Source organism: Meleagris gallopavo, chromosome 1 (genome assembly GCF_000146605.3).
Source record: "Meleagris gallopavo isolate NT-WF06-2002-E0010 breed Aviagen turkey brand Nicholas breeding stock chromosome 1, Turkey_5.1, whole genome shotgun sequence".
Lineage (NCBI taxonomy): Eukaryota > Metazoa > Chordata > Aves > Galliformes > Phasianidae > Meleagris > Meleagris gallopavo.
The window spans coordinates 43,229,396-43,256,769 of record NC_015011.2 but is presented as its reverse complement, the minus strand read 5'-3'; the positions used below and the strand labels follow the sequence as shown (position 1 = coordinate 43,256,769).

Here is a 27,374-nt window from a genome sequence, read left to right as displayed (position 1 = left end):
AACCGGGGGCCGCGCCGTCTCTGCGCCGGGAGCTGACCTCCGGCAACGCTGAGATCGGGGGGGAGCCGCTCCGAGCTGTTCAGGAGTTTTAAACGCGCTTCTGCGGGGTGTGAGCGAGGAGCGTTGGGGTTAATCATTCTCCCTTAAAAAATGAAATAAAATAATAAAAATTAGCCACAAGCGGTGCGTTTGGTAATTAAAGCGATTCGTGTGAAAGAATAACGGTTGTTAAGCGAGGTGGTCGGCGTGGCTCCGCGTGTGTGCGATGTGCGGGCACTTCGCTCGTTGGGCTTTTCGGAAAGGCGGCCGTACGTACGCGCTGCCCGCGGAGCGTCGGTGCCCCGCCGGTCCCCCGCCTCGGCCGCGCTCCCAGCCGTGTTCCGGGTGTCGGCGAGGGGAGAGGTGGCGGGAGGGGGGGCAGCCTGCGCAGAGCCCGACTTACTGCTTCACATCGGCTGCACTACGTCCAGAAAACTACATTTAAAAAAACAAGAAAGGGACATTTCTCCGTTTTTCTTCCTAAAATAATTCCTTATATGCAGACACAGAGCTTTCGCTCACGAATATATTGTTCGGCTACGAGATGTATTTTTGCAGTGATATATATTTTGCGACGCTACCTATTTTTGCTGCGATATCTGTATTATTATAGCATTGCAATCGGAGCTCTCCCCTTGCCGTTCAGGAGCTCCCCGTGGGGCGGTGCATCCCGCCCCGAGCCGGGGCTGTGCTGTGCCGCTTTGCCGCACTTCCGTCCCCCCGCGTTATTTGTCGGTGGCACTTTTAGGAACACCGCTTCTCGGCGCTCCCTTCCCCGCCGCCGCCGCTCTCTCGGCCGCTCGGAGCCGTACGGGAACCGCTCCCGGAGAGCGGAGGGGAGCGCCGTGATTCATGAGCCGGGGGTGGAACGGGAACGGCGGAATGCAATGAACGGGCGTTACTGCCGGCTCCGGCCATTGTTACGGGAAAAGCTGCGATAAAACTCCAGCGGGGGCTTTTCTCGATGTGGTCCCGTTCAACTTTTCACGAGAGGTCAATGCCGTTTAAAAGCAATGCTGAAGGTCCGAGGCAGCGATGTGACCGCGGCGTTCCCTCTCGGAGCGGAGCGGTGCGGGGACGCTCGGTGGGACCCCCCGGGCGGGGCGGGGGACAGGAGGGACCTCGGGCTCCGCTCCTCGCAGCCCCCCCACCTCCATTCCGCCTCGGGGTGAGACTCCCGCACGGTCACAGGGAGGAAAAAACCATTCGGTGGTGGAAGAAAAGGCGATTAAATTAAATTACTTTGGGGATTACGGGCCACATGCGGTGTATTAAAGTGCTTTAAGCTACTTTGTAGCTTCTTTGGCATTAGGGCGTTTAATACGGGCTCGGTCGGTCTGCACGAGTGCTTTGCTGGGTGAGAAAGAGCGGGGTGGGAGAGAGATGGGATGCAGAGGAAAAGCAGACGGGAGAGGCACAGAGATCTCGGGCTCTGAGAGCTTTGCTTTGCTCCATGTAAACAAAATCCGGCTTTAATTTGCCGTGCTATAAACAATAATTTTCCAATCGGGGTCACTGATACGAAAGGAAAATGACCATCTGTAGGCAGGGATCTGAAATGGGTAATGCCGCCCGGGCAGCGTGCTTTATATATTGCCGATGGGGCTCGGGGACAGCCGCTGCCAGCCCCCGGCGTGCAGTGCCCGGCAGGGACGAGGGCACAAACGTCGGAGATTTGAGGCTGAGGAAGGAGAAAGTCGATTCCTTTCCCAGATCCTTTCCCCCGCACACGAGCAGTTCAGTCGGGCAGTGCGTCGGCCGTCGGCAGATGTGTCAGATTCGGAGGTTCGGATCCGCAGCAGCGTGGGGAGCTCCTGGAATCACGGAGCATGTGTCACATTTCTCACTTGGTTCTGGATGTACCGAGAGAGAAAGGTGGGGGGTGTGGGGGGTGACGGGACAAGGAGGTTCCCTGCTTGTTTTTCCCTAAGGCAAATATCTCTTCCATGATCGAGAGAAGAGGCGGCAGTGTTTTTGCAGTGGTGCGAAGTGTGGCTGTTGCTAGAAATGCTTCTCACTTTATTCCTGAAAAGTGTGCCAGATGCACAGGAGAGCTCGCACTGCTTTATTTATGTAATGCGATGTGAGGGGGAACGGGGGGAGTTCTCTGTCCCTGGTGCAGCCGATTTGGCTAAATTTGCCGTGCTGCAAAAGCTACGTGCTCATTTATCCCACTGGCAGAACAGAGGGGCCTCTCCTTGTTGCTGCATCCCTGCTCCCTGAGGATGCTGCTCAGAAAGCCCACTGCCCTCAGCGTGCCCTGTGCTCAGCTCAACCTGCGTCAGCCAAAGGGCTGGGGGCATCGTGTCCCACGCTGAGGGATCAACCATGCACTGCTGGGCTCATACAGATTGCGGCACGAGCTCCCTGCTCTGCCACATCCCGGCCCCAGGCACAGAGATGGGAGCATGGAGCCCTCACCGTGAGCAGATGAGGGTGAGTTAAGAGGGTACACCCCAATGCAGGGGCTGGGGAACTTCTCGCCCTGCAGTCAGGTTTTTGCTTCTGTTACAAAGAGCTCTTAAAACATAATAAATAGAGCAGAGAGAAAACAAGCGTTTCCCTAAGTGGGACCACGTTGCTCTTCCCAGCTGCCTGAGGAACAGAATGTTTTGATGAAATCAATGATGATGTATACGAAACAATTTTACTCTTAACCAACTGCCACCTTACTTCCTGCCATGCTGATCTATTCAGACACAAACACTTTCTCTTCCTTAAGAATATATATTTGCTCGAGGAGAGTCATCAAAAACTGGGTGGATAATTCCTATGAATCAGCGCTGTCCTAAGAGAAAGCAGCACTCAGAATCGGAAAGCAAACAGTCCGGAGACAGCGCTGGGAGGGCTGCAATGCTGTCCTGCTGGTTTCCCCTCGAAGGGCCAGTGGGTTCCCCTGCCCTCACCATGCACACAGCACATGGCAGGCACAGATCTCAGCCCCTGGGAAGGGGCATCGGGACTCTTTGCCCTCTCCCCGTGTGCCCTCTCCTCTGTAGAAACTGCTGGTGGCACACAGAGGCCTCTGCTGCACCGAGCGAGATTCACACACTCGGGAGCTTTAATTAGAACCATGCTGCAAGCAGTGCTTTCATAGCTTCTCCAATTTATTATTTATGATATAAAGCAATGACAAAGCAACATGAAAATATCTGCTTGTTAAGGCAAAATGACATGTGATGGCACAGGGCAATAAACATAAAAAAAAAAGAAGAGAATTTCCATGGCAGTGCCCACCTGGTGCAGTACCTGGCAGTGCCTACCTGGTGTATAGGGTCGCACTGTGCTCAGAGCCCCATCTGCTGGGTCACTGCCATCGCATGGAGGTGCCGCGTCCCTGGATGAGATGGGGAAAACACCGCACAGAGGTACGGGAGGTTTCACGGGCAGATACTGGTGCTCTGACAGCGTTTTCTTCCCCGTTAGTCCTCCCTTTCATCAGCGCGGCAGAAAAAGAGACTGCTGCAAGCCGCACATTGACAGCGGTCATTTAAACTGCTGCTGAGAGAGTGTGACGGGCTGTAGCGTTCAGGCTACGGTGCCGTGGCCGTGCTGTTTGTTCAGCTCGTTTCCCGGCTGAGAGACGCGCACCCAGCTGCACACCGACGGCTCCTCTGGTCACACTTGCACTCTTTGAAGTGCGGGTGTTTGTCGGCACTCGCACCCCCGGCTTTGCTTCCTAAAGCCCACCGAGATAGCGGCTGGCAGTGCTGTGCAGTGCTGCCTTCTCCTCCCGGCCGCTGCCAGAAACAACACGGCCGCTCTGAGCGAGGACGGGATGGTGCCTGCACTGTGAGGGGCGGCCCGTGCTTTGCGGCTGCCTTCCCCCAGCGGGCAGGAGGCTCTCCGGGGTGCTGTGTGTGTTAGTACAGAGCCTTGGTTGGTAGGGGCAGCTCTGAAACTGAGAGGGAAAATTAAAATAGGTGCAGCTGTGGCTGGCTCTTGACGGAGAGGGTTCGGAGCGCAAAGTGAAACGGGGATGCAGCAGAAACTGGGTTACGTGGCTCTGAGTAAATGCTCTCCCGTCAGAGCAGGATTTATTTTACATCACTGCTCTAGTTCTTGTCCTGAGGATGTTTAACTCACCCGGAGCTGTTTGGTCTCCAGGATGGATTCCTACAATTACGTGTTTATGATTGCGAGCGCTGCCACGGGAAGCAGCAGGAGGATATCATTTTGGGAGTGCTGGGAGGCACAGAGGGAGCTGGGAGAGCCTTCTCCTGGGCTTCAGCCACTGCTACACTTCGGAGGGAGGCTGCAGCGCACTTCAGGCCTGACGTGCTGCTGCACTTAGCAGCTTGAATAACAGGGCATCAGATGGGTATTACTGCATCGCTGTAACTTTAAACTTCTTCCACATAGTGACAACGTGCAGCTTGGAGCTGTGCGCGGTGCTCACCTCAGATGTGTTTTCAGAGTGCTCGCAGCAGGCAACGAACACGGCCTGCCCAAGGCCCCGTGGCTGCAGGCCTGCAGGGCTGGGCACGGCCTCCCACAGCCCCACGCACTGCACAATCTCAGTGACCTGCCCAGCGCCCGCCTGCTGCCCAAGGATGCTTGGAGCTTCTCGGTCACACGCCGCGGTGCAGAGCTTGGGGACGCCCGGCTGTGGGAGCCCTGGCTGGGATAAGCCATGTCCAAGGCCGGATCGTGGGCATCTATCTCAGCCATCTGCCTGCAGCCCCGCACCAGATGTGGCTCGAAATCCTCAGATGCCCTCTGCTGCCATGGACCAGAATTAACAGATGGCTCTGTATAACTGGGTTTAGATTTGCTGAAGTTTGCTATTATCTCTGTTTTTGTAAATGGATGGGGGAGGGGAAATAATATCTGGGATTATTACAAAACAGGCAGAGCTTTTTAAAAAGTGTTAAGTCTGGGGCTGGGTCCCTTCTAACTGTGAATGCCATTGTCCCATATTTCAAAATGTTAACACTATTTTTAGCTTTCTCTTCAGAGCTCCCTCCCCTGATAGCTTATCCCTCTGGGTATGAGTTTGGCTCAGCGAGCCGCCTAGGGCACGGCACACTTTACCCCAGCATTTTGGGCCCCATTGTGTCTGATGGAACCAGCTCTGCTATTGTGGCTGGGCTCTGCTCAGGGCAGGCACTGAGAGACACTTTCAGCTGCCCGATGTCCCTCTGTATCACACAGGCTGGCTTGTGGGGGTCTGTATCTGAAGTGGGACGGGTGGCACCTATTTCCCACATACATGCCTGCATCAGGGCAGGTCTGTGTGCAGTGATACGCACAGCAGCTCTGGAACACAACAGATCCTGGAGGGGATCCCATGGCAAGCTCCAAGAATTGAGCGGCTTTGCCGAGCCTGAGCTTTCGCTCTGCCTGAGCTTCTGCTGTTTCTCACAGCAGCTCCTGTGAGGAAAAGCCAACCAAACCTCCCTACCTAAGTTCCCAGCCTGGTTCCCAGTGGAGAGTACCAAGGTGCGCTGTGTGCCCTCTCTGTACATCTCCATAGCCACCTCATGTCCTGGGGCCAGCTGTTCACTGGCATGGGATGGGATAGGATGGGATGGGATGGGATGGGATGGGATGGGATGGGATGGGCATTCCCAGCCATCCTCCACTTTTAGCCACACAGTTCTATGCTGCTTGCATTGTTCTAAAGTTTGCTTTGTTTTCTTTCTTTTTTTTTTAATTTCTCTTCTAGAACATAATCTTGAATTTACAGAAGTCCATGGCAAAATCTGGTTGTGAAGGGGGCTTTGTTCTGCGAGACTATTTCTGAAGACTCCTGGCTCTCTGTCTGCCTTTGTGTACAAGGCTGACACACGGGCCCATCCACCCGCACTGTGCCCAGCAGCACGCCCGCTCCTTCCAGCTGCTCTATTGCAGGGATGCACGTAACCCTCCAGTGGATGGGCTGTATCCCATCACTGTGGCAAACTTGTGGAGCTGTGATTGCTTATAAAATCTGACAGCATGGTCCACTGCATGTATTTTTTCTAAATCCATATTTTTCCAATTTTTTTTTTCCTGTAGTGGCAAGTTTTTTTCTATCCATCTGGGAGCAGAATCCTGTGCTCAGCGTATGTAAATAACAGCTGTTTCCACTCAATTGCATTTATGTACTTAACACTTCAAAATAGATTTTTTTCTAGAAGTTTCACAATCTAGTCACCATCCATGCTTAGACAGAGGTACTGGGGAGAGGTTAATGAAACCCCTCTGGACTGGCTGACAAAAGTATACAGCTGCAGCTCTGGAATCCCCGCACAGGATGGATTGCTGATGCTGACGGCCGTGCTCCAATGCATTCTGGAGGCAACTTCATTCCTGAAGCAGCCTCGTCTCTGGCTTCTGGGGCTACTGGGGAGATAGCAGGGTGCCACGTGAAGAGAGGAGCTGTGCTGGTAGTGCCTTCCAGGCAAAGTTAATTTGTCATGTAGAGCAGCTGAACAGGGGAAAAAATGGCAAGTAATTTAGAGGGAAAAGCTTATCTGCCAGTGTTGCAGATTTTTAAATGCATTAACCTGTGCATCCTGAGAAGAAAGGGAGCTCTTTAATGCTCTGATATGTCTTTTGTTGTAATGTCACTAGCTCTGAAATGAAAATACAGCCTTTTTATTTTAAAATGCCTCAGTGAAGATTTCAAGAAATTAGTGCTCAATTATTATTTTTGTCCAGAAGCCTCATTATTTTCCCAAGTGCCTCAACCTGAGCTATTTCATTAGACTTTTGGATCCTCTGAAGGCTGAGGATTACAGAACATTGATATTTAGTTACCCTTCATTCACTCCATTTACTCTGATGCAGACCACTGAAAGAGTTGTGTGTTCCTAAATCCAGGCTGATTTTATGTTACTGTATTTTTTATTTTGCTTATCCAGAAGAAAAATACTTTGATGTTTACTGCTGTTTCAACTTGAACACCTGTGAACTGGGCAAGACCGTGCTGAGGACTCAAGCTGTGCAGAGAGAGCAATAACTGCGTGCGAGCTGTTGCTCTCACACATCCCAACATGCCTGTGCCAGAGTGTTTACAGGAGGAGCAAAGAGGGCCTGAGCTTGGGTTGTCTGAGAGAACAGCTACCTGCTCCCACAGGGCATGTCTTTATTTCTGGATAAGAACATTCCTGATGCCAGGAGGATTGGCTTACAGCCGTGCCAACGTGGCTCCTCCTGGGCTCTTCCTGCTTCCCCACTCCGCAGCACTGCCTGCACTCTGGTGCTCTGTGGGTCCAATGTGGAATGATGCTTTTTTGTGTTTCTTTCAGTACAGAGTGCCTGAAATAAGGTGAAACAGCTCTGCAGCCTCTGAGAATGGTGCTTCCCTACTGTGAATGTGAGGTACACGTGTTTTGGGGCGTGGTAATGTCTGAGGGCATGCAGCCATCTTGGGTTGCTCTGGGCAGAGGCACAAAAAGGCCTGGCCTCGGGAGCAGGCTCTTCACTGCTTGGGGGCCAGCTGGGAGAGGCTGGGAGAGGGCTGAGGGGTATGTGGTGAAGCAGTGTGGGTGTTCAGCAGCCCCAAGCTTGAGCTTGGTGCCAGGCTCAGAGGGGCCAGCCTGACTGCCGGCTGCTGGGCCCAGCTGGCTGGGCACAAGTGGCGCTCTGCAGGTGGTGTGCTTCACCCTTAAGAAAGCACAGAGCTTCTAAGGGGTCATTTCCTCAAGTCACGAGTTAAAGCCTCAGCCGTGTTGAAGCAACACAGCCAGCAGCTCAAGGGGCCAGGACCAGCCAAGCAGTGTGGGGGTGCTCAGCACTGCCACCTGCCTCAGGGCTGCCCACACCCTCCCTCCTTCACAGGCCGTGCCCCAGCCACCATCACCGCCTTTCAGCCAAACCATTGGCCTCTTTGGGCTCATTTCAAGTCTTTTTTTTTTTATTAAACAAATACAGCTGTATAAATTCAATGAATTGTAACCCACACGGCCAACACGACACACGTGGAGTGTTTGTTGCAGTAGGTTTGAATACAAATACACGGTCTAGAAAGAGAAGTGCTGGACCATTTTTCTTATTCTCCCTGGTATGGCGAACACTTTGCTTGCACTGTGTGTGCCTTCCCCCTTGATCAGAAATCCTTTTTCTTAATCAATTTCTAAAATCCATGGAACTCATTGCCATGATCAGTTTCCCCATCACTAAATACAAGATTTTAACGGCATAAAAAAATGGGATGGGAGTAAGCAGTTTTATAAAGATGTAAGGTATTCATAGAAAATAACAAGCAAATCCTGACCTAGAAGTGGGGACATAGTTTAGAGATGAAATACTGGTGTAGCGGGATGGTTGGACTGGATGATTTTGGAGGTCTTTTCCAACCTTGGTGATTCTGTGATTCTGAGTCAGGACTAAAAAATATAGAATAACCAAAAAATTAAGAGGAAACATGAATTTTTACATTACCATAAACAAATGTAAACAAACAGACCTTTTTTCCCTGGAATTACTTTATTGACTGGAAGCCTCAGAGTGCCTTAACGAAAGCAGAAGCAGAAGAGCATGTCTGCAGCACAGCCATTTTGTTATTTGTTGTGTTTGTCTTGTGTAGCTACCTGGAGGTAACAGAGAGACCCATGGGCTCATCAGAAGAGGGACTACAGAGATGCATGAAATAAGCAACTCTTGTTTATTCGGAATAATTAGAATGAAAGAAAAAAAAATTAACAGCTTCACTACTAACTTTTAATATTGGAGAGCTGATGAAACAAAAGGAGGTGAGAGATTAAAACCCTATACACAGTTATTAAGCATGTGCATTACTGCATGCAGAGAACAAAAACCAGGAAGTTAGAAAGCTGTTGCAGTGAAGGCAAAACACATTGCTTCATTTGCTTAGCAAGAGAAAACTGCTTAGTCTTTAAAATATTTTGCTGACTTTCTCATCTCTTCTTTCAGGACTTCTGTATATGGACTACATGCTACTAAAGGTTAGCAGAAACAGCAAAAAAGAAGTCTTCACCTTTAAGCAGAGTACTTCTATATTTCTGTCTCTGCTCTCAAACTGTTGCCCTACCCTTCAAACTCAACCAACCAAAAACTAATTCCCAAACACAATAAAACTACCTTTATTTGCCTAGATGAAGTAGGCATCTAAATCTCTACTAAGCTCCTCCTCTCTTCACAGAAGAGAGAAAAGCACCTCCAGAAAACAATGTGCGGCTTATTCCAAGCATTTTTTTTTTTAATGGGATTTACTGCCTCGTTGAGGTACTTTGTATGCGTACCTATTGACTATAAGGTGAATCTATGACAGTTTACTCAGATTTACATGTCTAATTGGTAGTTGACTCAGTGTTAAGAAACAAGTCTAGCTCTTACATATTGTAGGTATACAATTAGTCTGAACTTTATTCTTGTGAAAACTGGGCTCTAAGTCAATTTATTCTACAGTAGTATTAAAGTGAGACTCACATCCTCCATTACAGAAGAGGAACGCAGCCTGCACAGCCTATGTCTGCCTGTTCATATAAACCTTGTACTGTTTTTCAGGATGGAATGAGCATGTGGGAAACTGTAACAATGCACCATGAAAACTGGAATAACCGAGAAAAGTGCTGACATCAAACATAAATTCCTATTGTGATACATGATAGAGCTGCAGCAGAGATGTAGTGGTGGCACAGTAGAATTTGGAGATGTCAGGTGAAATCCAGGCCCTCCCAACAGCCAGCTTTTCCATGGGGCTGAATAGCTGCAGAGGGGAGGGTGGCTAACCACTCCCTCCATTCTTGTCTCGAGGAACTTAAGCATGCAGACATGAAACTCGTCAAATGGGCACATTTGGCAGTGCTGTACTTTTGACTCAATTTTTCAAAACCACAAGGGTTGGGTGGCTTTTTTTGTTGTTGTTTAATAAGTATGAAGAAAGATACAACTCTGATACATTAGAAAAGTCAAACAGTTCAAAGCAAACAAGAAAGTGCTAGAAAAGAACCTTTGACCCTTTGAATCCAAGCACTTTCAGACCTCCCAGGAAATATCTTATTCTTCAGTACTTGCAAATTTAATTAAGTAGCAGCTGGTGCATGCCTCTCATAGTGTTAAGTCCCACGATCTATGGCTTCGAACAAATCCAGGAGAGCCACTGTGCAAGATTGCCTCCCGGTGGTGGTACCACGAACCTGCAGAACGACAATTTGCACGCAGAAAAGGCAAAAAAACCCGTTTGAAAAGAAGGCTTCCTTTTTGAATTCAGGTCTACGTAGAGTAAGTGAAAAATTTCAGTGTGATTTTAACGGCCTGAATTGAGGATAAACCTTCTGATATGTGACTGAAGCAGAGCTTTCTAGTGGAATAGCATACTAACAAGGAAAGCTCAAAGAGACTTTCAGTACAACGTGAAAAAAAAGCTAAAAATCAGTAAGATGTACCCAATTGCACACTATCCACGGCAATGAGCCTCCTGAAGTCTGAAACAATAGCTATTAAGCACAAGGCAAATGGCTGAGTGCCTTAAGTTGGATACAAAAGCACTACAGCAGATTTCCCATTCTACCAATTCTGTGTAACTCAAATTTTCAATTACGAAGTTAGCACAAGAGGAGAAAAGACAACAGAAAGTCCCAAACTACCTTTCAAATTGATTGTTCTTTTAGGAAAAAGCAGGAAAAGGCTCCAGCAGATGGATTTCCAACTCCAAGTCTTCGAGTAAAGAGAAACACACAGTTAAAGACAGCTTTATGTAGCTGTTCAAGACGATGAAAGCCAGGAGGACAACTTGAAATTACTGTGGGAATAGGAGTTTAGTTGGGTCACGCTTCAGATGACCCAGACGAAAGATTTAGTATAAGAAAACAGAAATATTGGCAGCGTAGTGCAAGGAAAGATTTTAAAACACCCATTTTATGGATTAACGTAACAACAAATTGGCAGAGGGTACATGCAGTGAGTGCGTTTCAGACTCGCTCAGTTCCCAGTAACTGCTCAGAAGAGGAAGTACTTTAAATCAGATAGCAGTCCCACACATAACAGATTTTTAGTGCTCCAAATACCTCAGGAGTGTTCAGAAACATTTGGGAAAAAGTGAGATATGTAACAACATTTCTGCAGTGACTGTAGATGATTAATCACCAAGTTTGACAGGCAAGAACAGACAAATGTAGTAGTACTGTGATAACAAAAGGCATCTGCAAGGGAAAACGTCCTAACAGCATTATGCAGGCATAAGCAAGAATTTGTTTGTGGGGGGGATAAATATTTGAAAGCTGAACCCAAGAAAGAACATCTTTTTTTAAATTGGAATGAAACCAAGCAGAGACTATTTAGGTCTCAGCTTTCCAAAAATAATGGTGGTTCAGTTTTACACGGTGGATTGTAACAAAACAGTGAGCGTGAGATGTAAACTTCTCACCTATGGACCTGTGTCAGTAACAGTCACCATAAACTGATGCAAATAATAAAATGTGCTACGCCACCAATTACTAAAAACCCTTCAAAAAAGTGATACTATAGGCAGAAGAAGTACTTTTGTTCAACTGAATTTGCAGAGTAAGCAGACATCCTTTCCAAAAACACAGTAAACATTCCTTCATGACAGTATGCTTGATGACATGTGAGCAACACACTGGATCACACACCCAGAATCACTGTGCTGATGTAGGATTACACATGGCATCAGATTAACACAGAAGCGTAGCAGAGCTGTTTCGTGCTATTCCAGGAGAAATCATTACGGGCTACTGGCCTTACATGTTAAAAATAACACCCATCAAATACGTAGACTAGCTTGGTGCATCTGCCATTAACTTCACACAATCAAAGCATTTAAGAAAAACAAACTGTTTAATAACTCTAGAAAAAAGCAGATGTACTTCATGCTAAAATGACCAGAATTAGAGACTTTATACGGTACTCATCTTCTAGCAAAACATATGGATAACACAAACTGGCAAAATGACACTAGATGAATGCAAGAAACAAGAACCTTCCTGTCTTATCCAAGTTGCCTTGGAAAGGAAGTACGATCAAAATGTATGACATTTGGGATTTTTTCTCCATCATTATTTATTTAGATGTGCAAAGATAACAGTAATGTTACTGGATCTCTGTGGAGGCACAACGTCCCAAGACGGCACTTTCTGTCAGAAGGCCGATGCCTAAAACTGGAGGCTGGAGAACAGAATTTCATATTTCTGAGAAAAACGGTAGGTGACAATATTTTACTAGCAGAAACATTTAAGCACTGCAAAGTGCTATGAAGCAGATTAAAATCATGTTTCTTGAATTTAAAGCATTTGAAGGACCAGTCCTTCCCCCTTGGTAAGCTGGAAAGAGTAGGTATCTTCACTGAATGATTGCTGGGCTAAAGCAGAGAACTATTCCTCCCCGAGCTACACCTATTTATAGGAACATACATAGCATCCTCATTGAATAAATTAGGATGAATTTAAAATTAAAAATAACAACAACAGTGTACACAAATATCTCAAATATTTGCGAATGCCGAATGATTAAAGAGCGAGTGATGCCTTGGAAGCTGAAGTTTAACTGAGTCATCTGGCTTTCAGAATAAGAAAAGAGCCTTAAATTCTTTAAACCTCAGTATTCAAAGCTCATCTGCATTTCAAGTCTTAGATTTCTAAAATAAGAAACCACAGCACGTCCAGTTCTAGAACTCCCACTCTGAAATACTGCTTCTATGCGTTTACTTTACGATAAGCCTCTGACCTAGTTTAATCAGAGCACTCCATCATCTGTTACATCCAGATCTAAGACCAGCACATTCTCTGACCCAACAGGCACAATATTCTTCAGAGCCCTTATGTCATCAGTGCACTTCTGTTGTTTTTCTATTATCAACTAACTGAAACAGGAAAAATCAAATTTAGTTAAGCACTGTTTCGTTAAAGCACACATGTAGAACTGATAAACACTTCTGTATTTTTTCTTTTATTTCAAATAAAGATTAATAACAACATGCTCGTGAGCGAGAAGTCATCTTAATTATCTGTCTTTAGGAGGATTAGGATTCTTCCGTCTTCTGTGATACCTACAAGATAAAAAAAAAGCTGCTGTGAATGCAAGTTTTGGAAAAATCTTTGATTTTTCTGACCTTCTTCCCTCCAGAAGCAGTTTGGAGGTTACACAGTAAGCAAAATATAATACACACAAACACAGCCCGTGACCATTCATTAGATGTTGTTCATGAAGTTACGTAACACTGCTCATTTCTGCTGCTACGTCTGCTACAAGCACGCAATAATCCATTCAGTTGTAGAACAGATTAGATACAAAGGCTGTTTTTTACTCTTAATCCTTTGTGTGAGATTGATTTTATTGTATAGTCAGGGCCTCCTCTGACCAAAATGATTGCTACAGAATAATCAGGGGTACAAGAAGGAGTTATGTCAGACCTTACTTTAAATAGTGTAATATTCTACAGTCAAATAATTTAAAACAATTCTTCACAACAAAGAAAGATAAATTGCATCCCTACTTTCTTAATTAGCCACCCTTAAACAAGGCAAATACAGTACAATACTCATTAAGCGACAACTACCCTCTGGCCATAGGGAGTTCTACCATTTTGTTTTCTTCACTTGTTCACAAAACACAGCAGTTAAAAAGGTTTGCTGTGTATCAAGTTTCCATAGCTATAAAACTAGCAATTACCATAAAATGTAATAACACAGACTGGAGTGGAGTTGCACAAACTAAAATGCTATTTGTTTCCAATGGTGTACCTGAACACACAGAGTTTCTCTTTAAGCTCAGTCAGGCATGTTATATCTCTTCTCCTTGCAGCTTTCTGAATACAAAGTGCACCAAGGTACACTTCTCATCATTTCAAATGAAAAACTACTTTTTTTTTTTTTTTAAAGTTCTGATAATTATATGGTTTCAAGCTGTATTGGCTATGTCCATTAAAAGTGTGATTTCACTTATGCAATTTTAGGAAATCACGTGGAGCAGCAGCTAATTACACAACATGAGAAATTTCTACTCCATGGTATTTTACCAATCAAATTGCAAAGTCTATGGAAGGGGCAGAATTTAAAAAAATAAAATAATACACAGTCTTCCATTTACACGACATTGCATTTAGAACTGTATGCAGTAGCCCACGTGCTAAGAGTGTTTCATAGGATGAGTTTGGATAAATTATAATCATTCTTGTATTTCTCTTTATGCCCAAAAGGAACACACATGGAATAAAAAGAAAACTTACTGTCCCACAGGGTACCACCGATGTTTTGTAGTGTAAAACATTTTGCTGAGCTCTTCAATTGTAAGTCCTCTATCATTCTTTAGCTCTTCTTCATTCAATCTGGATTTTAAAACTTGATCAAGAGTTTCTTCTTTGTTATTCACTGGATCTGGTCGTGGCACAGGCTACAAAAACAATAATGTAAATTTCCTCTTTGAGGAAAAACAAAAAGTCAAGCTGCACTGATAACATTACTGTTTACTCTTTAAAGCTGAGAACAAAAGAACTAAAAAGAGAAAGCATCATAAAAGGCTCCCTTCTTCTCAATCAAAACCACATCACTCTGGGGAGGAATTCTAGAAACATCTCATTACTCCAGGTGCTACAGCTGATTACCGTGTCCCTACTATCAGTACTACTGCTGAGCTCTCATCCTTACAGTCCACTAGCTGAATCATAAGCATCAATTTACTAACATAAAATACTCATATTATTGCTATTTATACATTTGCTCATACTGACGATCACCATTTTATCATATTAAGTTTTTAAGTTTTTATTGAAAGTTTTCCTGTGAAGTTTATGAACTCAGAGTTGAATGGAATTTAAAGCCTGAGTTTAAAATAACAGCACTTCTTCATGTCCCCCACACTGCTGCATCTGAACACAGTAGGACGTATGAGCTATCGCCTGGATTTCCAACATCTTCTCTGAGGAGCATGCTCTTAGACAAACACTGGTTTTTCTCTGTAGTGCACAACTATTTGAGTACCTCATTGAATTCACTTTGAGTAATGCTGGGATAATCTGAGCATTTATTTGCCCGTAGCTTTCTCTCACTTCAGCTCAAAGTCCTCCTTACAGCAGCAGCTATATTCATCATTCACTTCACGGGTATGCTGCTCATGTAAAGAATAGTACCTCTGTATTTCAAACTGCAAGGAAGAACGAACAGTTGTCCTAAAGACTCAGAACTTCCTATGCTTTTACACGACTAAGCAGTGTGTACAGTTGGACATACTTGTGTGTGCTCGTATGGAATCTCGAGTGAAGGGTGGTAGCAGACAATTGTCTTCGAATCTGATGTCAAGGCAAGTTCCACTTTGCTATAAAAATAAAAAGTGACATTATTACAATCCCTTACAATTTTCAGAAATGCTGACTGACTGAGCAGCCCAATTCCCAAAGAAACCTGAATTCATCCTCTATTTATGAATTCTTTGTAAATCTTCTATAAAATAAAAAAATAGAAGGCTCACAAGTACTTGATCTGAACTTTCTTCCCCCAGCTATTTCATGTTTCTTCTTCTTCTTCTCTCTTTTTTTTTTTGATGGCAGAGAAGAAAGGGATAAAATGGAGCTCTACAGACAGCTGGAAATATGGCTCGGAAAAGTCTTTAGGACACTGAAGAATCACACTAAAACTAACAGCAGGTAATGAATGTCAGCGATATCTACAACGTGCCTTTATAAGAAGTGTGGTACCAGTAAGAGAAAGAATAGGAAATAAAGCTCCAGGTTCCATCATTTGACAAATGATGGTAAGCATGATAAAGAAGAAATTCTATTGACAAGTTCCTTGAGGGAGTACGGCTTTTCTCACCTTATTTCCCTGTTAACTTCTGTAACGTTAGCTTCCAAAAAACTTCTGCAGTGCAGATGTTGCAATTCTCATTATGTTTTTATCATCTTTTCCATTTCCTACTGAAGTTTCCCATGCAGCAGCACAAAATTACCTGGGCTGTGTCTTAACAATAAGCATCTGTGAAAACGACTGCTCTTTCTTTAGCTCTTCCACAATTAAAAATGTAGTGGTACGGGGCTCATCATCGTATTTGGAATGAGTCATGCATGATTCTCCATTCTGCTCATTTTTGAAACAGTAGCTTCACAATCATTATGACTGAAAACAGTACTTCACTTCAAGTTATTATGCATCTATATCCAAAAGCGGCCAAAAGTGTGTTTGATACCATCAGATGACAACTTGATGGCAGAGCCAGTAACGTGCAATACACATCACATGAGAAGGCCACACAGAGCACGTTGACTTACCAGTTGTAGTCTTCAGGGAGCACTGAGTACGTCGATTTATGACAAGCATGACATACAGCTCCAACTGCAAGGAAAAAAAGACAAACAAGTTATAAAACGTTGTCTAAATAGAAGCTCACTTTAGCATGAAGATTTCTAGTGTTACCAAAAACGCAGTATTTACGTAGCTGTCCTACTTTTGTATTTCTATTGTACTGTATTCCTAAGAAAAAAAACACAGCTTGAACAAAACACAAACGTCACTGTTATATCTTTATAAATGCTTTAACAAAATAGATGCATTTTGAGGTCATATAGTATTGAAAGGGCAAAGAACATTATAGTATGATTTACAGGGAAGATTATCTGATTTTTTCTTTAATTCACAGTAACAGTCACTGTTAAAATGAGTTTGTACTTTGCTGAAGAGTGGTATATATGCTATGCAAAACTACAATCCCTTGGCTGCTCTAACACTAGGGAACTCAATTCCTTCCACAAGTTCCTGTTACTCCAAGGAAAGCAATCACAAGAATTACAAGTAGTAAAGGCCACCAGCATGCTTGTCTATACCAGCAAGGGAAGAGATTCTCATCCTGCACTCAGCACTCACTAGATCACACCTTGATACCGTGGCCCCTTTGGGTCCCTTCAGTAAAAGTAAAATGGCATAAATGCTGTGAATGCCACCACAGTGGCTATACTGTGGGGAGAGGCATTCAGTGCAACAAAGCTGGGAAGATTCAAAGAACCAAGGGGAAACTTTTCTGTAGGTGTTTTCCTTTTAGAAGTACTTTCATGTGTTAAATTCTAAAATTCAAAGACAAATTTATCTAGAAATTGAGATACACTTCGGATTTTAAAATTCTACGTTTATATTTTGATCAGCACCATCATGCTCCAGTTTTCCCAAAGAAACTCATCTTTAGTTATAAAGATGTCAAACTTTTATAACACAGATCTTTAAAGTCCCTTTCAACCTAAGCCACTCTACGATTTTATAGAGTATAACAAAGCAGCTCTCAAAGAATAAATGCTAATATAGGATTTCAATTCCATCATCACTTACCTCGTAGTGGGACTTGCTTACAGGCAGCTACTGAACGCACCCAGAGACAGCTGGACCACACAGCCCTAAGTGATGTTGCCATGCTGAGAGCAGATGGGAAACCAGTCCTGGACAAGATGGAACTGAAACAGACACGGTGTCTTTTCGGTTCCAGAACACCCTCTGAAAAAGACCAGTTTCGTAACTGTTTGGGTACAGAGATAGACAATTTAGTTTCCTAGCTTAAGAACAAATAGAATTCATTCAGTATGTTACTTGTTGTCAGTTTTTGGTAAGTCTTTATGATTTAAGATAAACACATCTCCTAAAAAGTCAAATATGGGACACTCTTCATTAGTAAGAAGTTCTCTCTAAAGTAGCTTCATTTACTGAACAACCTCAGTCGCCCCAGAAAACAACTTTCCAAGCTTGGGTCCTCCCTCAGCTCAGTTTTGCTGCTAGTGCCCACACATGCACCACTTTTGTATCTTTCACAGAATCACAGGCCAGGGTTGAAAGGGACCTCAAGGATCACGAATTTCCAATCTCCCTGCCACATGCAGGGCCACCAACCTCACTGTCTAATACTAGACCCTGCTGCCCAGGGCCACATCCAACCTCACCTTGAACACCTCCAGGATGGGGCTTCCACAACCTCTCTGGGCAGCCTGTTCCAGCACCTCACCACTCTCACAGTAAAGAACTTCCCCCTGACATCCAACCTAAATCTTCCCTCCCTCAACTTAAAACTATTTCCCTTTGTCCTGCAGTTATCAACCTTTTCAAAGAGTTGGTTCCCCTCCTGTTTGTAGGCTCCCTTTGGGTACTGAAAGGCTGCAATGAGGTCACCCCACAGCCTTCTTTTCCCCAGGCTGAACAAGCCCAGCTCCCTCAGCCTGTCTTCATAGGGGAGGTGCTCCAGCCTTGTGATCATCTGGACCCTCTCCAACAGCGACTTCTTCTTTTTTCTGCAAGCCCCATGGAACTATTCCTGATGTGCGATTTTCCTTTCGCAACACACACGAGCCTGTTCCAAAAGTAATGCCTCCTATTTTATTACATCAGCCCATAACATCAAAAGTAAATGCTGGTCGTGTGTCAGTAGAGGTTGAACCCTCCCACCAGCATTCTGTTACATTTTGTTGCCTTGTGACAAATGGCAACGGGGGGGCAGTCTGACAGAATGGTGTCTGACAGGGAAGTGCATATGAAGCAAAGGTGCATCACCGAATTCTTTCATGGGGAAAAAACTGCACTCACTGACATTCATTAATGCGTGCTGAATGTTGATGGAGATCAAACAGCAGACGTGAGCATAGTGAGAAGGTGGGTGGTGTATTTCAGCAGTGACTGAGACATGAAAGCCAAGCCACATTTTGGACACCCATGCAGATTTTTACAAGTGTGGCTAAGCAGGTTTTTATTCATTGTTAGCAAAAATGCAGTACTAACGGTGGAGATTGTGTTGTCATAGCTGAGAATCTGCTCTATCAAATAGCATCATTGAAACCGTTGTAGTTTCCATAGAAAAAGGTTAGGAAGCATTACATTCAGAGCGACTCTTAAGTAACTCTTGGAGTTAACAAACTGCCTAGATGCAAAACATAACTGGGGACAGCAAAACGACATGCTCGTTAACAGAAAAAAAAAAAAAAATACAGACGCTTCAGAACGCCTCCACAGCGTGCGGTCGGCAGCCCCTCCCCGCTTCCCACCCGTTTACCCACCAGGAGTGCCGCTGCCGCATAGCCCCATGCGCCTCTCTGGGCGCTGCCGGGGAAGAGATGGGACGCTGCTAGAGGGCCCCGCGCACACAGCCTGGGACAAAGAACGTCTATATACATGCGTGCTTATCTACAGCAAGTATTTATCTGAAAGAAAATCAGTCCCTAATCCATCACGGCAAGCAAGAGTGCCCGTTATAAAAGCCGACCTGCAGAGCACTACATACCAACGGAACGCTTTCATCCCTCAGTACGCGACCCCGGCCGCGAAGACAAGCACTGCGCCAATACGAACCCCCTCCGCCTTCAGCGCTGAAAGCAGCGCTCTTCCGCTTCCGGCGCCATTCTGCTTCCGGTTTATTTCCGCTTCCGGCGTACTTCCTTTTCCGGTGTACGCCCCGCGGCCCGCTGGGAGGTGCAGTGCGGTTGTTCTCTGGTGCTTTCGGGTCTCTGGCTGAGTGTACAAGTTTCACGCAGCCACCAGTGAAAGCCTCCCAGTTTCAGCAGCATCTCGCTTTGTCCTGCAGTTGTGGAGCAGCTGGTGACACTGACAGCTTTCCAGAGTCCAGCAGGAGCATAGCCAAGAGCTGAGCATTCCCACTGATTGTTCCCACTAGCAGTGGCAAACATTTATTTTCAGATGTTTGCCATGACAGTTTCCCCTCTACTCAGCTCTTATGAGGTCCTATCTGGAGTACTGTGTTCAGGCCTGGAGCTCTCAGTACAGGAAGGATGTGGAGCTCTTGGAGTGAGTCCAGAAGAGGGCCACTAAGATGATCAGAGGACTGGAGAACCTCTCCTATGAAGAAAGGTTGAGCGAACTGGGCTTGTTTAGCTTGGAGAAGAGAAGGCTCCCGGGAGACCTCATTGTGGCCTTCCAGTACTTGAAGGGAGCTTATAAACAGGAGAGGGAACAGCTGTTTACGAGGGTGGATAGTGATAGGACAAGGGGGAATGGTTTTAAACTGAGACAGGGGAGGTTTAGGTTAGATTTCAGGAGGAAATTTTTCACACAGAGGGTGGTGTCACACTGGAACAGGTTGCCCAAGGAGGTTGTGGATGCCCCATCCCTGGAGGCATTCAAGGCCAGGCTGGATGTGGCTCTGGGCAGCCTGGTCTGGTGGTTGGCGACCCTGGACAAAGCAGGGGAGTTGAAACTTGATGATCATTGTAGTCCTTTTCAACCCAGGCCATTCTATGATTCTATGATTCTAAGATGGAAATCATCCGTTCTGGGCCTTCGTGGAGCACTGCAGTCAGTAAGCAGAGAGCTGGCAGAAGGGTGACTTAGAATCACAGAGGTTGCAGAAGATTCCTCTAAGATCATCCAATCCAACCATGCCCACTGGCCATGTCCCTCAGTGCCACGTCTACGCATTTCTTGAAAACCTCCAGGGATGTGACTCCACCGCCACCCTGGACAGCCTGTGCCAATGCAGCACCATACTTTATGTACTACTCAGAGATGCAATCAAGAAGAAAGCTGTATTTCCACTGCAAGGCTCTCTCACGCCCTCCTCATCACTCCCATCACGCTTCTGTGCACAGCTTCTGTTCTGCATTCAAGCACTGAACAGAAGCAATACAGCTCAGTGTATGTCCTGTGCCAGCTCATTGTTCCCACAAGGAAGCTGTTGTGCTGGGATGAGGTCAGCTTTCAGATGAAGAACAGCCTTTTGGGCTGAGTACAAGCAAGAGAGTGGTTGCACTGGCAGACAAAGAAAACATGTTGAGAATTCTAAGCTCAAGGATGGTGCTGACAAAAATAAACGATTATAAACTGCCTGAAACAAATGTGATCTGGAAATGAAAAGAAAGTATTTAAACTGTTTAAGAAATAACTTATGGAAAATCTTGTCTGTAGGTGTAGTGGAGACAAACTGATCTACTTCAAACTGCATCTTGACAAGTTTATGAGCAGGTTGTGACCAAGGCACAACTTCTCAGGATTCTTACTAGGATTTTGCAGGTGGTGCAGCCTGTATGGTGTGCCGCCACAGCTGGCTAATTCCATACATCATTTAGAAGTACATCACTTCTTACAGCAACAAAGCTGTCACTTTCTGCCACCTTCTTCTGACTGGCAGACTGTCCCATTTCAGCAAACATCAGCTCAGATTTAGCTGGCTAAGTTGCCCTTGCCTGTATCCTGAACTGCATCACTGTAATACAGCACTAAGAAAATGCATCCTATGAGGCCCCTCAATGCCGAATATGATTAGGTGTATTGTTCTGTGTGAAATTTTGACATAAGCACAGCAGGCCTTGTTCTAGTTTCCTGGAGGATATTAAATAAAATTAAGTTATCTCCAACTTATCTTGAAGATGTTCATGACTTAGTTGTCATAACTTCTTTAAAAATTTGCTGAATTCAATAATGATGACACCTGAGGTGGCTGACACCTCAGATGTTCAGATTCCTTCCCAAAGGATACTGTTCATTCATGCTGCAGGTAAAATCCTTCTAGGCCAGTCTAAGACTGAAATAAACTCCCTTCACAATTGGACACCACTGCAAATCTCACTGTTTTTCTTCCCCGGTGTTAGACTTTTATTAATTATCTCCTCTTTATTGAGTAGTATCTGACTAATAAAAATTGTTAAGACATTCTCAGTAGCTCCTTAGAAATTTACCCTATCCATAGAAAATACTAGGTCTTATTATACTCAATATACTTAATTATATTAGTAATCATCATATGTGCTGTCTGCTATCTAACAGATGGCATCACTGCTATCTGTTACATAGTACTATCACATCTGCAGTCCTGTCTTTCACATCACTACAATGGCATATTACTTACAGTGTTAATTAGAAACTGGCAGCAATCTTCCGTACTTTGTATAAACTCATTGGCAGTCCTGTTAAATTTTATTCACAAAATAGCCTCCACTAGGTTGGAGATTCCCTTATTTTATAACCTCATAGTGTAATTAGTTTTAAATTAGAGGTAATCGGTAGGTATTTGTTATTCTGGAAACGCGTCCCTTTAAAAGATTAGTTCTAAAAGGTTGCAGTGGAAGACATTGCAAAGCATTATTTTTATTTTTACAAACTAAACCACGTTCCCTGATAAGTTTCCAGACTATTTTTAGATGGCTTCTGTTAAAAGATTTTAGGAGACAGTATATGAGGTCTGCCCCCTCTCTGACACTTAATGTTCTGAGAGTTTATTCTTGGAAGCATGTTCTGACAGATTACAGCTTTCTGGTAGCAAGACAGGAATTGCTTAAGGACACTCAGAAGCATGACTACACACTTCTCAACTATGGCTGGAGATGGGGCTATTAATAACTGCCAACTGCCTTGCTTGCTTCAGCATATTGTGAATAGCAAAGAGAAAGTTGCTCACTCCATATTGGCTAAACAGAAAGTAGGTTTTTCTGTCCATTAACTACAGAGATACCAAGAAGGCACTAATGGTAATTCCACGAGCCACGGATCTCTGGGACTCTGTGTTTCTGAAAACCTAGAAAGTGTAGTTTCTAAGTTGCTCTCTTGCTGAAGATAAAGCATTACCTTATCTCACCCAAGCAGTCACTTATGAATTTCTGATCAAACAACTGACTTCCAGTTATGTAACAAATGGGATGTGGTAGCGAGGGCAGGACTGTGTTGGCTTTGCCAACAAATTCATAAATCAGAGCTGGTATCTGGATTTTTGTGGGGTTGTTGTTGTTGAAGCTATATTTTCCCTCTCTCCCCCATCATCTTATGAGAAATAGAAAATTAGGCATTGGCTTTTCTAGCTCTCTTGCATACTTATTCCTAAAAATGCATATGACATATTTAGGAAATTGTTTCTTAGTAAATTAATTCAGGCACCTTATTAGCAAAAATGAACACAGTAAGTATTTTCCTTTTTCTTTTTTTTTTTTTCTCTCCACAGAAATCAACGCTTCAGAGTCTTCCAGGAATGAGCATTTGGTTTGCATGGGCTTGTTGTATTGCAAGGTGGCAGACAAGCCTTACTCCTGAAAGAAAGTGTCTTAGTCTTTGTGAGGTTATTCTCCAAATTTAGAGCACAGATCTCTAATAAGGCGCAGCAGTTGAGTGGAGGTGTTAGTTCTCAAATCTTCTCAAGTTACGCTGTAGCCATGGATGTTTCTATATTTTAAGTCAATCTGTAAACACACAGAATAAACTCCAACACTCATGTCAATAGACTATTTTCATTCGTTAGTAAATTCCATGCCATCCTATCACCTGTTCACTGGGTTACCATTAAAGATTCAAGCTGCATCTTAATTGCCTGTAGGGTCCTATACAACCTAAATAATTTGTGCTGATGTTGATTACTGTTGTTCAAGTAAGTAACATTAAGCCTATATTCGAGCAGTTACTTAAATAAATAATAACAATCAAAAGCATTTCCTACAGTTTTGGCTTCTACTTACAGCATCCCATTCTGATGTCTTACTTATGCAGGTAAAACATCCCAGAGGTGGCCCTTCTTAGTAAGGTTTCAGCCAGTGATGCCTGCTAGAATCATTCTGAATTTGCTCAATGACTGTTCTGACCACTGCTAAGTGCAAAACTGCACTTCTATGCCTCAGTTTCCCCATTTGTGTGTAAGGATAACAACAGTTCTTTTAAAATACCCTGGGCTTTATGTATAAATATTTCCAATGTAAAATCCAGATGTTACAGTGGGAATCCAATCAGTGTATATGTATCTTTTTCCTAAGTATCCAGTTGAACAGACTCTGCAAGATGTAACAAAAATATCAAAATGTTCTTATGTAAAATAAAGAATCCAGGTTTTGAAAGTTTTGTAATTGCAGTTAGACTTATTATAAGATTGCAAAGAGGGTAGGAGGAGGAAGTAAGATTAGTCAGCCACAGGCTCAGATGGTCTAGATCCACCCAATGAGTAACTAGATGACAGCTAAAGCTGTCACAGGAAGATGGTAAGCAGCTGTGTTGCCTTGTCCTGGGACTATGAATTGTATGTATAACTGCAATTCTTTGCTAATGTTTTCTATCTGCACCCTAGAGAATCTTATTGTTAAATAAGGCAGTTGCTTAATTTTGTTCTCAGAACAGCTATAGGGTGGTGTGACATGACTGTTATGGATCTGTGCATGAAAAATATGCTTCCCATCCTGGTTTTCATATAGGTGCAGTGAGACGTGAGAGGCTGAGACAACAGAATGGGTCACTGCTGCTGGAAGGTTTAATCTTACATTCACCACATCTTACTCTGTTTACTATTGTTTCTCTTGTGCCAACTTAGATTTCCCAGTGAGCTGGTCAGAAGGGTAACCAAACCAAGAAAAACCCCTTGCTCCTCCCATTCCCTAAGCAGATAAGCACCTATAGAAAGGGAGGGGGGGTTCAGAAATAGATGGCAGAATGCAGGGAAAGGAAATAGGAGTTCAGTGTTGCCTGCAGCTTCTCAAAAATGGTAAGAGACATCCACAAGTGGTTTGAACACTAACGAACACTAAAAGTGAAAACTTCACTCTTATTCCTGTCATGTACCTTTGGTTGTCTCTGATGTGTGCTAGATCCTACTGTAAGCCAAATCACTTCACCCTTCCAACAGAAAGCTGGAATACATGGCTGTGTTTCTGCCAAATTAGCAAACAGAATCTGTAGAAGACAATAGAATCTGGCAGGTCATAGAAGTGAACTGCAAGGGAAAAGCTGTGGATGAGAAGGGGTAGAAGGAGTGAGGTGGGAAGAGGAAATAAGATCTCCTTTTGACAAGCTGACTCAGCTCTGTGATATAATTTAACCCCAAAGCACAGTTTCACCCAATTCAGCCAACCACAGGCTGTGACCTTCTCACACTCTCAGGTGTTCCTGCCCCCTTTCTTGTGCCAGATCTACACAGATGCATGACTGCAAGTCACGTAAGCCCACTGATCACCCAGGAACTATTCATGAGCCCTCTGTGAGATCAGTGAGTTGAGGGAGCAGCAGCTTGTGGTAGAGGAAGGAGGGCAAGATTCTTCTCATCTGCAATGCAAATACAAAGTGGTGTAACTCTGACAGGAAACAACACCCTAAATAACCACTGTTAAGGCAGGCCTTGGTAGAGTTGTGGTGTAGGAACGAACTCTGATTTGAATGGGGACTACAGATGACAACAGTCTTAACAAACGCTGCACTTGAATTTGCTTCGAAACGCCTGTATTTGTAGCCCTTTATAAAAGCTGATTAACAGCAACAGTAGCTAGGCAAGATTGCTTTTCCACAATGAACCTCCAGCTTCAAGCAGCCTGAATTCAGCAGCAAGGCAGCAGGGAGCAGCAGAAGCAGCACTGCTCCCTGCGGGCAGGTGAATGTGGAACTGAGGGCACTTCAGTGTGACCCCACCAGTGACAGGCAGTCCTACTGCTCCCAGAGCAGGTGAGCAGGGCAGTATGGTTACCACAGCAGGCCCTATCAGTCATCCAGGGTTGATCTGGCCTGGCCTGAGGTCACTCCAGGAAATCCACCATCAGCTCAGGAGCAGGTGACAGGTCGGCAAGCTAGGGAAGGGACTCAGTGTCCCTCAGGAAGGGACTCAGTATCCAGGTCCCTAGAGGGTGAGGGTGGAGGCCCCAGCTGATGCCCAACACAGCAATTAAGGCTTATTTGTGCACCCAGAGCCTTGACGGTAAGCTGTGGACTAAAAATACCATTTACCCAAAGTCTTTACTGAGACAGTAAAGGGCAGTACAATCATCACATTCTATCTATGTGGGGTTTATTTCAAGGATATTAGGAAAGCAAACAGTTAGCAATTGCTAGGAGATTATCAGACAGAACTGCAGGCAATGGTTCTAATGAAAATTTCAATCTAATTTAAACGAAAGTATCAATCTAAATGACTGTCAAACACATAACTTCTTTATCTTTCAATCTACCAAAAGAAAAATGCCAGGCTGAGACAGGGAAGGCAGCTGTCTAAATGAAAATGCACGACTTCATTAATTATACTGTTTGGGGTGAAAGCAGAACTTTTGTTTTCCCGTGAACAAACTGTGTAGTGTTGTGGCAATCTAGTTTTCCAGATCTACTTTTCCTTCTCTCTGTTTCTTCTCCCTGCTCCCCCTCGCATGCCCTTCAGAAACTTGTACATTTCTCCAGGAGGTTTTAATGATATTGCTATATGGTACTTTGAAAAGGGAATCTCTGAGCCATATTGCTCAAAATAAGAAGAGAATAAGAAAAATAAACACATTTTAGTGGCAATCTTGAACTAGGAGTAGGAGTCCTGAAGAACTATTTGACCAATGGAAATGGAAAGTAGGGCCATACTGGGCTGGCTTACCAATGGCTCTTCTCCAAGAAATCCTTATAAGAGATACACCAAAGCGAGGGTGAGCACACATTGCTATGTAGGCTGTAGCCTAGAACTCAGTTACAGTGGCAATAATGGCAGAGTGGAAAATCCCAAAGTATTTTCCTTCCAGAGTGGATGCTGGAAGGTCATTGGGAGTGGGATAGCACCCAGAAATTGCCAGAATCCCCATAGGGTGGGGCTAGCTGAGAAGACAAAGTTCCCTTGGCACTTAATTGTCTTGTTCCAGATCTGATTCAGAGGATTAAGTTGCGTTCTTTGGGAATTTTAGAATGCATAAAAGAACATTTTTCACTATAGTTTCTACTGGAAGACATCCCTTGTACAGATGCAATTCAAAGAAGCAAACTATAAAGCCAAGATCCTAGAGTAGCCAGCATGAATGGCTTTCCCAGCACTCATATGGATGCTTAGGAATCTCAGCAGTAGTCCTTCTAAGAGGTAGCACGATTTAGAGGAACGACCTAAATCTTTGTACATTGAGAATAGAAAACAATGTTTTTGTTCACTGCCCCTTGTGGAGCAAGTGGACTACAAAAACCTCTTCCCAAAAGAAGCCAGAAAGGGAGGCACTGTGAAAAATGCAGTTTTCCCAGGATGTAGCAAGCCACTTGCTGAGCAATGAAAACAATTAAAATATAACAGCTTGCCATACTGACTTACTGCAACCCCAGACAGAAGCGGGATTCTGTCTACAACACTTGTAAGAACACTAAACACAATATTCATCAGCACTGAGTCAATCATGCTCTGCTGTAGTGCATCTAGCACATATGGGGCAAGGTTCACAGAGCAGAAGTTCCAGTGCTTTCAAGAAATTGTGGCCTCTTAATCACACTGAGCCTACAACATTTTTGGCTCATATTTTCCTTCGCTTAGATCAGTCTTTCAATGGTCAGGATTTCAGAAGAAGGGCAAAAGAAAACAAATAAACAAAGGAGAAGGCAGAAACAAGGAAAAAGAAGTAAGCAGTGTAAAAAAAGAAGAATTTTGTTATAATTACTTAGAAGATAGGGCCCTCTGAAGATGATTCTTTGATACTAGTTAATGTAGAAGTCGTGGAGTCTTCCTCTCACTGGGACTACCAACACTTCTCTATCTTTTGTTGGGTTTTTTTTTTT

General features: G+C 44.4%; 1 protein-coding gene and 1 long non-coding RNA gene across 3 annotated transcripts; one reads left to right on the top strand and one right to left on the bottom strand.

The window, feature by feature from the left end:
• Window positions 1-6: 6 nt before the first annotated feature.
• On the top strand, window positions 7-16,707 carry LOC104910410. The gene is made up of 4 exons (XR_793052.3): window positions 7-7,347; window positions 8,555-8,720; window positions 8,902-12,149; window positions 15,491-16,707. It is a non-coding gene; the product is annotated as an uncharacterized LOC104910410 (long non-coding RNA).
• On the bottom strand, window positions 12,874-19,319 carry MRPL42 (mitochondrial ribosomal protein L42). Of its 2 annotated transcripts, none has more exons than XM_003202132.4 (6): window positions 19,186-19,319; window positions 17,256-17,417; window positions 16,208-16,271; window positions 15,174-15,258; window positions 14,174-14,337; window positions 12,874-12,994 (listed from the first exon to the last, which is right to left on the bottom strand). In XM_003202132.4, the coding sequence occupies exons 2-6, from the start codon at window positions 17,335-17,337 to the stop codon at window positions 12,949-12,951; spliced, it is 441 nt and encodes a 146-aa protein (XP_003202180.1). In that variant the 5' UTR covers window positions 17,338-17,417; window positions 19,186-19,319; the 3' UTR covers window positions 12,874-12,948. The 2 variants fall into 2 exon arrangements, with proteins under 2 accessions (XP_003202180.1, XP_010707474.1); XM_010709172.3 differs by having other exon boundaries at window positions 17,256-17,377; window positions 19,186-19,314.
• Between the last annotated feature and the right edge of the window lie 8,055 nt (window positions 19,320-27,374).